Genomic DNA, 14748 nt, shown 5'->3' on the forward strand with positions numbered 1-14748 from the left:
CTGGGGTAGTGCCTTTGAGTCTGAGGATTCAGTTTAAAGATAGTCAATAGGGTTTTCTTCTGAGTCCAAGGAGGACTCAGGTCAATGGATATAAGGAATGTTGCTTGCATGTGAAACGAGGTTGATAATAAATAAAGTAACTGTGTGTTGCTGTGCCCTTTAGGTGGCGCCATATCTAACATGTATGCCATGATGATCGCGCGCTTTAAGATGTTCCCGGAAGTCAAGGAGAAAGGAATGGCTGCTGTTCCCAGGCTCATTGCCTTCACGTCTGAGCATGTATGTGTTTCTGTTCCTTCCAAGTTTAAGGTCATGTTCCATAAAGCCCTAGTTGAAGGAATGGTGGCTGGAAATGCATTATCCCCAGAAGTCCTCTTTTTGGAAGACACCTTGGGAGAGAATCGGGGAGAAAACTGAGTGGTACTATGGGGTGTCCTCCTTGACTCTTTGAAATTCAGGAAAACCTTCAAAGATAAAGGAACAGCCTGGGCAATACAGTGAGATCCCGTCTTCACAGACAATTTAAAAAAAAAAAATTAGCCAGGTGTGGTAGCACAAACCTATGATCCCCGGATGCTGAGGTAGGAGAGTTACTTGAGTTTGGGGGGTTGAGACTGCAGTGAGCCGTGATTGCACCACTGCACTCCAGCCTGGATGAAAGAGCAAGACCCTGTCTAAAAAAAAAAAAAAAGAAAAGAAAAGAAAGAAAAAGAAAAAAAGATAAAGGAAAATGTTTTTAGCTCTAGTTCCTATCCTTCTCTTCTGTGGAATCAAGTTGCATGTTAAGGGAAGGGGAGGAGGAGGGAAGGCAGAGTGACTGTGAGCTCATTTGGACCATTGACGCTAGGGCCATGTAAGCAAAACTCCAGAGTAGCCTTTGACATAGTTTTCTGTTTAAAAACTCAGCCCACTGATCTGATAGATATTCTGCCCTCATGGTGCCTTGAGCCTTTTTTTTTTTTTTTTTTTTTTGAGACATTCTCGCTATGTCACCCAGACTCTAGTGCAGTGGTACAATCACAGCTCACTGCAGCCTCAACTTCCCAGGTTCAAGCAATCCTCCCACATCAGTCTCCTGGATAGCTGGGACTCCAGATGTGTATCACCATGGCTGACTAATTTTTCTGTCTTTTACAGAGACACGGTCTTGCAGTGTTGGCTAGGGTGGTCTCAAACTCCTGGCCTCAAGTGATCCTCCCACCCCAGCCTCCCAAAATGCTGAGATTACAGGCGTGAGCCACCATCATACCCAGCCTGAACGATTTAACATCCATCTTTAGCTGACTTGACCAGAGGTTTTGTTACCATAAAGAAATAGCACCGGGCCAGGCATGGTGACTCATGCCTGTAATCCCAGCACTTTGGGAGGCCGAGGCAGGTGGATCATTTGAGGTCAAGAATTAGAGACCAGCCTGACCAACATGGTGAAACCTCATCTCCACTAAAAATACAAAAAAATAGCCAGGCAAGGTGGTGGGCGCCTGTAATCCCAGCTACTCAAGAGGCTGAGGCAGGAGAATCGCTTGGACCTGGGAGGCGGAGGTTGCAGTGAGAGGAGATCGCGTCACTGCACTCCAGCCTGGGCAACAGAGCGACACTCCGTTCTCAAAAAAACAAAAACAAAAACATCAGACTGTTCCTTCATGATCTCTGCCTCACAGTAGCCTGGGTTCTGGAATACGGCTGCCTCAGAGACGATCAGGAAGCCCTCTGATGGCCAGGGAACAGGGAGGGAGGAAGGGGCTAGAGGAAGACTCCTGAAAGGAAATGTCACTCAGGAGGCGTAGGGAACCGTGGTGGGTCTCAGATGCAGATCCACCATGAAATTTTTCTGTCTTATTTTAAGTGAGGTGTGTGTGTCCGTCTCTGTGTGTGCCTGTATGTGTCCATGACAAGGAAACAGATTGGAAACCTGTGGATACAGTTCATTACCACAACAGTGGCCATGAAATTAAAGGAAACTAGCAATTCCATGTTAACAAATTATCAAAGCATCTTGTTTTCAGTCATGTTTTGGGGTTTTATTATTTTGTTATATGTCCTTCTTCAACGTATAGGGGTCACATTGAGCAAAGACCACAGCCTAAAGTTACTTAGCATCTTACCTTTCTATTGCTGCTGGAACAAATGATTACAAACTTTGTGGCTTACAACAATATGAATTTATTACCTTATAGTTCTGGGTGTCAGAAATCTAAAACGGGAAAAGCAGGGCCGCATACTTCCCGGAGGCTGTCTGGGAGAATCCATGTCCTTGCCGTTTACAGTTTCTAGAGGCACCTACATTTTTTGGTTCATCTTCAGAACCAGCAGCATAACATCTTTAGATGTCTCTCTCTCTCTCTCTCTCTCTCTCTCTCTCTCTCTCTCTCTCTGACCTCTTCTTCCACCACCACATCTCTTTCCATCTGTGGCTCTCCTGCCTCCCTCTTTTGGATCTACTCAGATAATCCAGGATAATCCCCCATCTCAAGATCCTTAATCTAATCACATTTGCCAAGTCCCTTTTACCATGTAAAGTAACATATTCACAGTGTTGAAGATGAGGATATGATTTTGTGGCAGAGAGTATCTGTTATTCAGCCCACCCTACCTAGTGCCTCACCAGGAGATAACTTTCATTTCTCAGCTTCTGCAAGGGTAGAAAAACATGATCTACTTTTCTACTCAATTACTATTTTCCTGAAATGGGTTTGGACCCCTAAATAGTTACATGTTACTGCATTCTCAGCCTCAAAAAGTCCAGATGATCTTTTATTGGGCATCTTTTTCTTTCGGCTTCCAAGCTGTGTCCACAAGTTAAAATGAGTTTGGTCTAGCAGCAAGTCACTCTGTACTCGCTGCCAGGCGTCTCTGGTTTGGGCATGAGCTTCTCAGCCTCATGCTTTACATAAATTGACTGAGACTTGCCCAGAAAGATCTGGCCATGTGGTCTGAGCATCTAAAAATAAAAATTGCTTTCTTTTTTTCCTTTTTTTTTTTTTTTTTGCTTGTCAGAGTTCAGCCCTGTCGTCCAGGCTGGAGTGCTGTGGCATGATCTCTGGAGTGCACTGGTGCAATCTCGCCTCACTGCAACCTCCATCTCTGAGGTTCAAGCGATTCCTCCTGCCTCAGCCTCTGGAGTAGAGTAGCTGGGACTACAGGCATGTGCCGCCACCCCTGGCTAATTTTTGTGTTTTTAGTAGAGGCAGGGTTTCACCATGTTGGCCACACAGGTCTTAAACTTCTGACCTCGGGTGATCAATCCACCTCCACCTCCCAAAGTGCTGGGATTATAGGCAGGAGCCACCACGCCCAGGCTACTTCTTCATTTCTGAGAAAGAAACACAATTCGACCATATAACAACCATTTGACTCTCCCATCTCCTTCTTGTGTCTCTATCTATGCATACAATTATGAAGGATCATTTGAATTATGAAGCTCTCCTAAAATGCCAATAGGTTCTAACTTTGGCCTATCATTTGAGTTATCATTGCCTCATCATTTTTGACAAATGAATTGTTTTTCTAAAATATAGTACCTTATATTATCTGACTACTATTTGACAGTTTCCAAAACACTTTCAATATATGGAACTTTGATTCTCACAGCAACGTTATAGGACAAGAGATTGTTATTAGCATTTTACAAATGAAGAGGCTGAAATTAGCTACATAGGTAGAGCTGGGTTTACTGGGTCCAAGACCAGTGAGCTCCATGCACCGACTACCACTGTAGAAACCAGATTAAAAGATTCAGCAACAGAGCTTTATATACAGCAACTCATCAGTTGACTTAACATCTTATACCTTCCCTGATCAAATTTCCACCAGGAGCTATTTGCTTAATGTGAAACTGATGCTAATTTGTGACTCTCTTTCTACCGAAAAACATTCTCATCATCTCATAGGGCTGGGCTGGAGGGGGTTTTCAGAGCTCATTTAAAGCCATCCTGCATCTTCTTGAACACTTGACCCTAACCATCCTGCATGGGTAAGCTCTTAAAAGTGAGTCCTGCCTTTGAAGCTGCAGGTGAAGAGGTAACACGATTCCCATCGCTAGTTCCTTCTGGGCTCTAGACCTCAGACATTATTTTCAATTCATCATTTAGTGTAGCTTCCTTCTGGCTTCAGGCCAGGCCACATACTTTCTTGGTCTTTTCAGATTTTACAATCACACTGTCTCCACCAGGTCCAGAAATAGATCTCCAGAGGCAGAAGAAAGAAAACTACCAAGTAATTTCTCAAATGCCTTTTCTCCGGCTAGACAGCATCAATCTTAGCATGGAGGCTTCTTTCCTCAATTGCTTGGCTGGCAGGGAGAAAGGATAATGGAGGGGCTGCTGTGTTGACTCAGTGAGGAGAGGGAGGCCATGGGTCAAGACAGACGCTGCTTCGGGTGTTCTCTCTTCACGCATTTTGAGAGGTTTCCAAGGCCCAAGACTCCTGGAAAATCAAATGAGAGCCTTATAGAACTTGTGCCTCAGTGCCTGGGACACAGAGAGCTCTGCATAAATATCAACCAACTTTAAGAAATGACAACCTTGGCCGGGTGGAGTGGCTCACGCCTGTAATCCCAGCAGTTTGGGAAACTGAGACAGGAGGATTACTTGAGGTCAGGAGTTTGAGACCAGCCTGGCCAACATGGTGAAAGCCCATCTCTACTGAAAATACAAAAATTAGCCAGGTGTGGTGGTGGGTGCCTGTAATCCCAGCTACTTGGGAGGCTGAGGCAGGAGAATCACTGGAACCCAGAAGGCGGAGGTTGCAGTAAACCGAGATCACGCCACTGCCCTCCAGCCTGGGCGACAGAGTGAGTGAGGCTCCATCAGAAAAAATAAAAAGACAAAAAAGCCCCACCTTGTTTTACAGATGAAAACACCAAGCCCCAGAGGTGGGGGATACTTTGCCCAGGGTGTCACAGCCAGTCAATGGCAGAGCCAGATTCGAAGCCTCGATAATTTCTCAATAATACCAGCACTACTCTTTATAAACTCTTTTTTGCACTCAGTGTATTTTATTGAATTGAAAATTAATTCCTTTGATGTGTAATCTAAGCATAGGCTCTGGATTCAGACAAACATGGGCTGAAATATTTGGTTTTATCATGTACTACCTGTGTGACACTGGACAAGTTACTTAATCTTGCTATGCCTCAGTTTTCTGATCTGGGAAAGGAAAGTCATATTAATGCTCCTCTCATAGGACTGTTGGGATACTATCACTGAAGAGATTAGCATAGTGGCCAGCCCAACACTGCTCTTTCAACTATTGGGTTGGATGTCCTGCACGCCTCTCTCTGGCTAGCTGCTCTAAATTCATTTGTAGCATCCTTTCTTAAATCCCATTTTCCTCATTTCCCCATGTTGGTTATTCTTTTTTTTTTTTTTTTTTTTTTTTTTTTTTTTTTTTTTTGAGATGGAGTCTCTCTCTGTTACCCAGGCTGGAGTGCAGTGTTGCCATCTTGGCTCACTGCAATCTCCGCCTCCCTGGTTCAAGCGATTCTCCTGTCTCAGCCTCCTGAGTAGCTGGGACTACAGGAGCCTGCCACCACGCCTGGCTAATTTTTTGTATTTTTAGTAGAGACAGGGTTTCACTATGTTGGCCAGGCTGATCTCGAACTCCTGACCTCAGGTGATCCACCCACCTTGGCCTTCCAAAGTTCTGGGATTACAGGCGTGAGCCACCACAAGTGGCCCCGCATTGGTTATTCTCGTGCTAATTTCCTGCTACTGAACCAGGTCACGTTACTATCCCTTCTTCGAATCGGAGCACTGAGTTTGTAACTTGGCATGTTTAGAGCCATAGGGATGGAAACGACATAGCAAGACTCTGTGGCCTTCTGCATCCAACCAGAAACGTTCACATATTCATGAAGGGAAGAGTCATTTTGTTTTCTAAATGACCCTTCACTCTCTCTCTGTTGCACCCCACCAAAGCTACCCATCTCTTTTCTAACCACCAACACAGACTAGAGCTTTACTTAGCTGATGAGGAGGGCAACTTATTACATTTTTCTGGTTGTTTGAATCAACTGTTTTCTTGTAAAACTTGAATAAGACTAAATTAAACAACTAGTCTTTCTGTGGCAAGTGTTTAAGAGTTCCAAGATTACTTTTCTCTAAAACATAGAATCACAAAATCTCAGAATTGAAAGTGATCTTAAAGATCCTTTGGTTCAATACATCCTTTGCTGGAATCTCACCCCCTTCCCCAAATCTTCAGTCATACAAAGGCTTGGCAAAAATTAACTTGATGAGTTTTAGGTTCTCTCTTGAAAGTAGGTTTAGAAGTAAACAAAGATCCCAGCTCAATAATTCACATCTCCAGCTCTGAATCCTTTGAAAGCCTAAACTATGAGCTCAATTCCAAATTCCTCTTACTTCTTGTGTGGCACAAGCTCTTCCAGAAATAGCTTCCACGAAACAGCATAACCTCATCTAGGAAAAATATTCTTCATAATCACAACAGACAGTGGATCTTTAGGCACATCACCATAACTAATTCACTCCACTCTTCACACGCCAAGCCTGGCCCACGCCCACATCCCCCGGAACCAATTGCCAATGTTCTGCCGAGGCCCCTTGTGACTTTGATCCACTTCTGTGGGGAGGTAATTCTCAAAATTGCTTTATTTTAGTTTATTATTTTATTTTAGAGACAGGATTTCACCCTGTTACCCAGGCTGGAGTACAGTGGCATAATCGTGGCTCACTGAAGCTTCAAACTCCTGGGCTCAAACAATCCTCCTGCCTCAGCCTCCCGAGTAGCTGGGCCTACAGGGGCCTACAGGCCACCACGTCTTTAGAAAGATGGCTTTCTTTTATCTTTTTTTGAGATGGAGTCTCGCTCTTGTCATCCAGGCTGGAGTGCAATGGCGCAATCCCAACTTACTGCAACCTCCGCCTCCCGGGATCAAGTGATGCTCCTGCCTCAGTCTCCCAAGTAGCTGGGATTACAGGCGCCCACCACCACATCCAGCTAAGTTTTGTATCTTTAGTAGAGACAGGGTTTCACCATGTTGGCCAGCCTGGGTTAGAACTTTTGACCACAGGTGATCCCCCTGCCTCGGCCTCTCAAAGTGCTGGAATTACAGGCGTGAGCCACTGCGCCAGGCCAGAAATATGACTTTCACATATCATTATTGGAGAGGCTTTTAGTTTCAAAAATAGATCTCCTTTAAAAATTTCTTTTAAACAGTGACCTGTTCGGAAACAGGGCTGTTTGGGCAATTTGGAAACAGATGACTTCCACAAAATGTATTGCTCCCCCTTAGTCAGAATTGACAGTGAGTGAAATTGTGGAATACATCCATTTACCTTCAGCTCCCCTGCTCCACTGCTGCATTCCTGCCTCCTTCTCACCGTAGGGTCCTCATCACTCCCGTGTTATTTTCTTCTCTATTCAGTCTATCCAAACCTCTTCTCAGGAAAGAACCCGAAAGCCATGCTGAGATGTAAGCGCTAGGTAAGACCTCTCTATTGCCTCTCCTGGGGATACTCCTATTGCACTCGGAGAGGCAAAGGCGTGAGATGGTGAGACACAACTCAGCCACTGTGCAGAGAGATGCTTCCTTTATTCCTTCCTTCCTTTAGTGCTGCAGGTGCCAGGCATTGCTTCTGGTGGGGGGAGAGAGCAGTGGACAGAACATACCCAGTGCCTGCTCTCAGCAAGTGTCCTTTGTACTGGGGAAGAAAGGGATGGGAAAGGGCTTCTGAAATCCCATTCACGCCAGATGACGGATGCTCCCTTGTTCCCAGTGCCAGGTCAAAAGTGACTGAACAGACTTACTGTTCTCCAGGTTAGTGATAAAGCTCATGAGCTTTGGAATTGATGAAATGGTGACAGGCCCTGCTCTGCTACCTCCCAGGGTGTGACCCTTCATCTCCTCTTCATCTGCAAAATGGGGTGATGATACCCAGCTCCTGTAGTTGTGGGGAGGATGAAGCAAGATGATACGTGGGAAGGGTAGTGTGCACCGCGCATGGCTCCAGTGAGCCCCTCACAGATGACACTGTCGTTAGAAGGATCTGAGCCCAGCCAGCAGGTGAGACGGAGGCAGCAGGGAGAGTGGAGTCGGGGCCAGTGATTTCCTTAAGAGGGATGTGCCCTTCCTCCCAAAGTGCCAGAGCAACACTCAAGGATCCACAGCCTTGGGAGAGTCTACATCCTAGACTGCTACTTGTAAAATTTTGAGATTTCCCTACATACATATATTTATTTTAAGAAATAAAGTGAATTAGCCAGGCGCGGTGGTTCATGCCTGTAATCCCAGCACTTTGGGAGGCCGAAGCGGGCAGATCACCTGAGGTCAGGAGTGCGAGATCAGCCTGGCCAACATGGTGAGACCCCATCTCTACTAAAAATACAAAAATTAGCAGGGTGTGATGGTGGTGCCTGTAATCCCAGTTACTCGGGAGGCTGAGGCAGGAGAATCTCTTGAACCTGGGAAGCAAAGGTTGCAGTGAGCTGAGATCACACCACCGCACTTCAGGGTGAAAGGACGAGACTCCATCTCAAACACACACACACACATACACACACAAACACACACACAGAAGAAAGAAAGGGATTGACTTGCATTTTGTTTGAAGATTTCAAAATGCCACTCGAGGTAAGGAGGGAGATCTGAGGACAGTATCACATTAGGTAGGAGGATGGGAGGATAGGAAGGGCTAGCCTTTTTGGGGATAGCCCAAAAAATTATATGTAAGCCACCTCACATGCCACAGCTACACTTCTGACATCAATTCTGCCAAGAGAGGATTTCATCATTGCACCTAAGCAAATCATGGCTCAGGATGAGAAAGTAATTTGCCTAAATAGAAGCAGGTGTCAAACCCTCATCATTGTGCCTCAGATCACCTCTTTCCATTACACACTTTCATTCACTCTTTGTGATCCACAAATCATAGAAATCACTGTTGTCCACAGAGTGATGAAAATGACTGAAGACATACTCAGTACCGATGTTCACATTTGTCACTGAAGATCATTCTTGGATCTCTTGTCATGTTAAACTTAACCTGGTACACATCATTCCTTTTATTTGACACTTACTTAGGGTACAAGCTCACAATGGGGCCACCTTGATCTACTAGTCAGAACTGAGTGTGACTAATAAGATAGCAGCTTCTCAGATGTGCCTGTGTACAGATCCACATCACCTGCGAATCACACAGAGTCTCTCAAAATGTGTCTGGGTGGTCACCTCCCCTCCAGATCATCATAACTAGAAGCCAATGAGGTGGTCTCCCAGAGCACAAGTTTCTTTGTAAATCTGATGCTTTAGCAAGAGAATGTTCTTTTGGGCCAGTTGGCAAGCAGAAGTAAGGACAGAGGTGACCAGTCTTTCTAAGGAAGCTATAGCTATCATTTCCCTCAAATCTTAGGGTGTAAGGAGCCAGCAAATGGAGGTGTCAGAAGGGTGTGAAGGAGGAGGAGAAGATCAGAACTGCAATTGCTGAGGGATTGGGCGTGGGGGTCATGAAGCATGAGGAAGGGTCAAATAGGCAGATTCCAGCTCATTGATAGGCTGGGCTTCAAGATCTACTTGTTGGGGACAATATGTAATGATCCCCATTCACTTAAGTTCATTGTTCTGAGGCGGGTGCCAAGAAGACCCCTGGTCTTGCTTTTAGAATGGGCCTTAGATTCGAGGCATTGGGGTCCACAGAGTCCACCAGAGCCACACTTCAACATTGGTCTTCGTGGCCAGATAGTTATGGCAATAAATAGTGACATTTCTCTGGACTTGTTCTCTGAGCATGTGGTCAACAGATTCAACAAATATTTGTCAACTATACGCTATGACAAAGTTTTCACCCTGATGCAGCCTGCTGTGTTCTTGTAGTGGACACACAGTGAACTAGTATTTGCAATAATGTCAAGTGGTGATGAGATTAGGGTGGTAGTCAGCTACTTTACAAGATGGTCATAAAAATAGCTCTGTGTGGAGGTGATATGTGAGCAGAGACCTACATTGAATTGAGGGAGGGAGCCATGTAAGTATTCGAAGGAAGGTTTTCCGGGAAAATGAACTGCAAGGGCAAAGGCTCAGAGGCAAGAAGTTTAGCAAGCTCACTGAAGACCAGGAAGGCCAGCACACCAGGTAGACAGAGCGAGGGGAACGAAGACAGAGGATAAGTAGGGGAGATCACCAGGCACTAAGGACTGTCTTAATAATCTGTGTCCTCCGAGCCCAGCAGAGGCTTGTCCCTGAAACCCTGTGATCTGTTAGGCAGTCGAATCTCAGTCTCAGTTAAATATTTGGATGAAATCAGCAATGGCTTGAAATAATTGATACAGCTTTCCAGATGTCTTGTCCCAATTCTTTCTGTCTTTCTTTCTTTTTTTATACTTTTAAGTTCTAGGCTACATGTGCACAACGTGCAGGTTTGTTACATATGTATACATGTGCCATGTTGGTGTGCTGCACCCATTAGCTCGTCATTTACATTAGGTATATCTCCTAATGCTATCCCTCCCCCCTACGCCCTCCCCACAATAGGACCCAGTATGTGATGTTCCCCTTCCTGTGTCCAAGTGATCTCATTGTTCACTTCCCACCTATGAGTGAGAACATGCGGTGTTTGGTTTTCTGTTCTTGCGATAGTTTGCTGAGAATGATGGTTTCCAGCTGCATCCATGTCTCTACAAAAGACACAAACTCATCCTTTTTTATGGCTGCATAGCATTCCATGGTGTATATGTGCCACATTTTCTTAATCCAGTCTGTCACTGATGGACATTTGGCCTGATTCCAAGTCTTTGCTATTGTGAATAGTGCCACACTAAACATATGTGTGCATGTGTCTTTATAGCAGCATGACTTATAATCCTTTGGGTATATACCCAGTAATGGGATGGCTGGGTCAAATGGTATTTCTAGTTCTAGATCCTTGAGGAATCACCACACTGTTTTCCATAATGGTTGAACTAGTTTACAGTCCCACCAACAATGTAAAAGTGTTCCTATTTCTCCACATCCTCTCCAGCACCTGTTGTTTCCTGATTTTTTAATGATTGCCATTCTAACTGGTGTGAGATGGTATCTCATTGTGGTTTTGATTTGCATTTCTCTGATGGCCAGTGATGATGAGCATTTTTTCATGTGTCTATTGGCTTATGAGTGTCTTCTTTTGAGAAGTGTCTGTTCATATCCTTTGCCCACTTTTTGATGGGGTTGTGTTTTCCTTGTAAATTTGATTGAGTTGAGTTATTTATAGGTTCTGGATATTAGCCCTTTATCAGATGAGTAGATTGCAAAAATTTTCTCCCATTCTGTAGGTTGCCTGTTCACTCTGATGGTAGTTTCTTTTGCTGTGCAGAAGCTCTTTAGTTTAACTAGATCCCATTTGTCAATTGTGGCTTTTGTTGCCATTGCTTTTGGTGTTTTAGACATGAAGTCCTTGCCCATGCCTATGTCCTGAATGGTATTACCTAGGTTTTCTTCTAGGGTTTTAGGTCTAACATTTAAGTCTCTAATCCATCTTGAATTAATTTTTGTGTAAGGAGTAAGGAAAGGATCCAGTTTCAGCTTTCTACTTATGGCTAGCCAATTTTCCCAGCACCATTTATTAAATAGGGTATCCTTTCGCCATTGCTTGTTTTTGTCAGGTTTGTCAAAGATCAGATGGCTGTAGATGTGTGGTATTATTTCTGAGGGCTCTGTTCTGTTCCATTGGTCTATATCTCTGTTTTGGTACCAGTACCATGCTGTTTTGGTTACTGTAGCCTTGTAGTATAGTTTGAAGTCAGGTAGCATGATGCCTCCAGCTTTGTTCTTTTGGCTTAGGATTGTCTTGGCAATGTGGGGTCTTTTTTGGTTCCATATGAACTTTAAAGCAGTTTTTTCCAATTCTGTGAAGAAAATCATTGGTAGCTTAATGGGAATGGCATTGAATCTATAAATTACCTTGGGCAATATGGCCATTTTCACAATATTGATTTTTCCTATCCATGAGCATAGTATGTTCTTCCATTTGTTTGTGTCCTCTTTTATTTCACTGAGCAGTGGTTTGTAGTTCTCCTTGAAGAGGTCCTTTACATCCCTTGTAAGTTGGATTCCTAGGTATTTTATTCTCTTTGAAGCTATTGTGAATGGAAGTTCATTCATGATTTGGCTCTCTGTCTGTTACTGGTGTATAAGAATGCTTGTGATTTTTGCACATTGATTTTGTATCCTGAGACTTTGCTGAAGTTGCTTGTCAGCTTAAGGAGATTTTGGGCTGAGACAATGGGGTTTTCTAAATATACAATCATGTTATCTGCAAGCAGGGACAATTTGACTTCTTTTCCTAACTGAATACCCTTAATTTCTTTCTCTTGCCTGATTGCCTTAGCCAGAACTTCCAACACTACGTTGAATAGGAGTGGTGAGAGAGGGCATCCCTGTCTTGTGCCAGTTTTCAAAGGGAATGCTTCTAGTTTTTGCCCATTCAGTATGATATTGGCTGTGAGTTTGTCATAAATAGCTCTTATTATTTTGAGATACGTTCCATCAATACCGAATTTATTGAGCGTTTTTAGCATGAAGGGCTGTTGAATTTTGTCAAAGGCCTTTTCTGCATCTATTAAGATAATCATGTGGTTTTTGTCTTTGGTTCTGTTTATATGCTGGATTACATTTATTGATTTGCGTATGTTGAACCAGCCTTGCATCCCAGGGTATGAAGCCCACTTGATCATGGTGGATAAGCTTTTTGATGTGCTGCTGGATTCGGTTTGCCAGTATTTTATTAAGGATTTTTGATCGATGTTCATCAGGGATATTGGTCTAAAATTCTCTTTTTTTGTTGTATCTCTGTCAGGCTTTGGTATCAGGATGATGTTGGCCTCGTAAAATGAGTTAGGGAGGATTCCCTCTTTTTCTATTGATTGAAATAGTTTCAGAAGGAATGGTAGCAACTCCTCCTTGTACCTCTGGTAGAATGCGGCTGTGAATCCGTCTGGTCCTGGACTTTTTTTGGTTGGTAGGCTATTAATTATTGCCTCAATTTCAGAGGCTGTTATTGGTCTATTCAGGGATTCAACTTCTTCCTGGTTTAGTCTTGGGAGAGTGTAAGTGTCCAGGAATTTATCCATTTCTTCTAGGTTTTCTAGTTTATTTGTGTAGAGGTGTTTATAGTATTCTCTAATGGTAGTTTGTATTTCTGTGGGGTCGGTGGTGATATCCCCTTTATCATTTTTTGTTGCGTCTATTTGATTCTTCTCTCTTTTCTTCTTTATTAGTCTTGCTAATGGTCCATCAATTTTGTTGATCTTTTCAAAAAACCAGCTCCTGGATTCACTGATTTTTTGGAGGGTTTTTTGTGTTTCTATCTCCTTCAGTTCTGCTCTGATCTTAGTTATTTCTTGCCTTCTGCTAGCTTTTGAATATGTTTGCTCTTGCTTCTCTAGTTCTTTTATTTGTGATGTTAGGGTGTCAATTTTAGATCTTTCCTGCTTTCTCTTGTGGGCATTTAGTGCTATAAATTTCCCTCTACCCACTGTTTTAAATGTGTCCCAGAGATTCTGGTATGTTGTATCTTTGTTCTCATTGGTTTCAAAGAACATCTTTCTGCCTTCATTTCATTATGTATCCAGAAGTCATTCAGAAGCAGGTTGTTCAGTTTCCACGTAGTTGAGCAGTTTTGATTGAGTTTCTTAGTCCTGAGCACGTTATCTTTTTCTCCAAGTTTCCTCTGTGTGCACGTGTATGCATGTGCATGAGTGTGCACACACATGTATTTTTAGGTGGAAGTACCAAAAACTGAAGTGTATTGAGGTATTTTGGAAAACTCTATAAACAGCTTCCTTGTGCTGAGGGGAAGAGGGCCTTATGGTCCTTTGATGATGTTATCTTCTGAGGTGTAGTTTGTGTCCTCACTTCTCTGGATGGTCTGCTAGTATGTGCTGCTGACAGATGTAGTTGCCAAACTCAGCATTCTTTGCTAAAACATCTCCCCTCAATTCTTGTTGGCCTTGCAGATAACTGTTGAATCACTGGTTCAATTTTTTTTTTTTTCTTTTTTGAGACGGAGTCTCTCTGTGTCGCCCAGGCTGGAGTGCAGTGGCACAATCTCAGCTCACCGCAACCTCTGCCTCTCTATTCATGCTATTCTCCTGCCTCAGCCTCCCGACAGGTGCCCACCACCACGCCCGGCTAATTTTTTGTATTTTTGGTAGAGACGGGGTTTCACCGTGTTAGCCAGGATGGTCTCGATCTTCTGACCTCGTGATCCACCCACCAAAGCATAAGTTGCCATCTCTCATTTATTAGGATGACTATTATCAAAAAACAGAAAATTATGATTGTTGGCCTCGGCCTCCCAAAGTGCTGGGATTACAGGCGTGAGCCGCCACGCCCGGCCACTGGTTCAATTTTTATATTTGTTTCCAGAGAACCCTCTAGGTTCTCTCTAAACACTTGCTTTCCAGTCTCCTCAGAATGCAGGTGGTTGTTCTTCAGACACTCTGATTCATCAACAAGTAGTTCCATTCAACGTGGTGCCAAGGAATAAAAATGACTGTCCACATGTGGCCTTGCCGGCCCAGAGAAACATGCCCTTTAAGCTATCTTCACTGTTTCTCCGTCATTAGGTAGATTGCTTTTTCCTCTCAAGTTTCTTCCTCTCCATGGGTCCCTTGCTATTTGTGAATAACATTAAGCTATTTCTCTGCTCCCTTTCCTCAAAATATAAACAGACTCGATGTTTGCTACGTAATTTTCTTTTTCATGCCTCATCTCACCTTTATTCCCCGTCTTTAAGCTTTCTATTTGGGCAT

At 43.7% G+C, this 14748-nt stretch overlaps 1 protein-coding gene across 2 annotated transcripts in view; it reads left to right on the forward strand.

Annotated features, from left to right (window-relative positions):
- Window positions 1-14748, forward strand: part of GAD2 (glutamate decarboxylase 2) — an 88668-nt gene that overhangs the window by 12743 nt on the left and 61177 nt on the right. Inside the window, exons 7-8 of one of the 2 annotated variants that reach the window (XM_074001255.1) lie at window positions 164-279; window positions 1138-1983. In XM_074001255.1, coding sequence (XP_073857356.1) covers window positions 164-279; window positions 1138-1236 — 215 coding nt within the window. In that variant the 3' untranslated portion in view covers window positions 1237-1983. Of the gene's footprint in view, window positions 1-163; window positions 280-1137; window positions 1984-14748 lie in introns of those variants that run through there. The other variant, XM_005564810.4, reaches the window with a different exon arrangement.

Source organism: Macaca fascicularis, chromosome 9 (genome assembly GCF_037993035.2).
Source record: "Macaca fascicularis isolate 582-1 chromosome 9, T2T-MFA8v1.1".
In the NCBI taxonomy this organism is placed as follows: domain Eukaryota; kingdom Metazoa; phylum Chordata; class Mammalia; order Primates; family Cercopithecidae; genus Macaca; species Macaca fascicularis.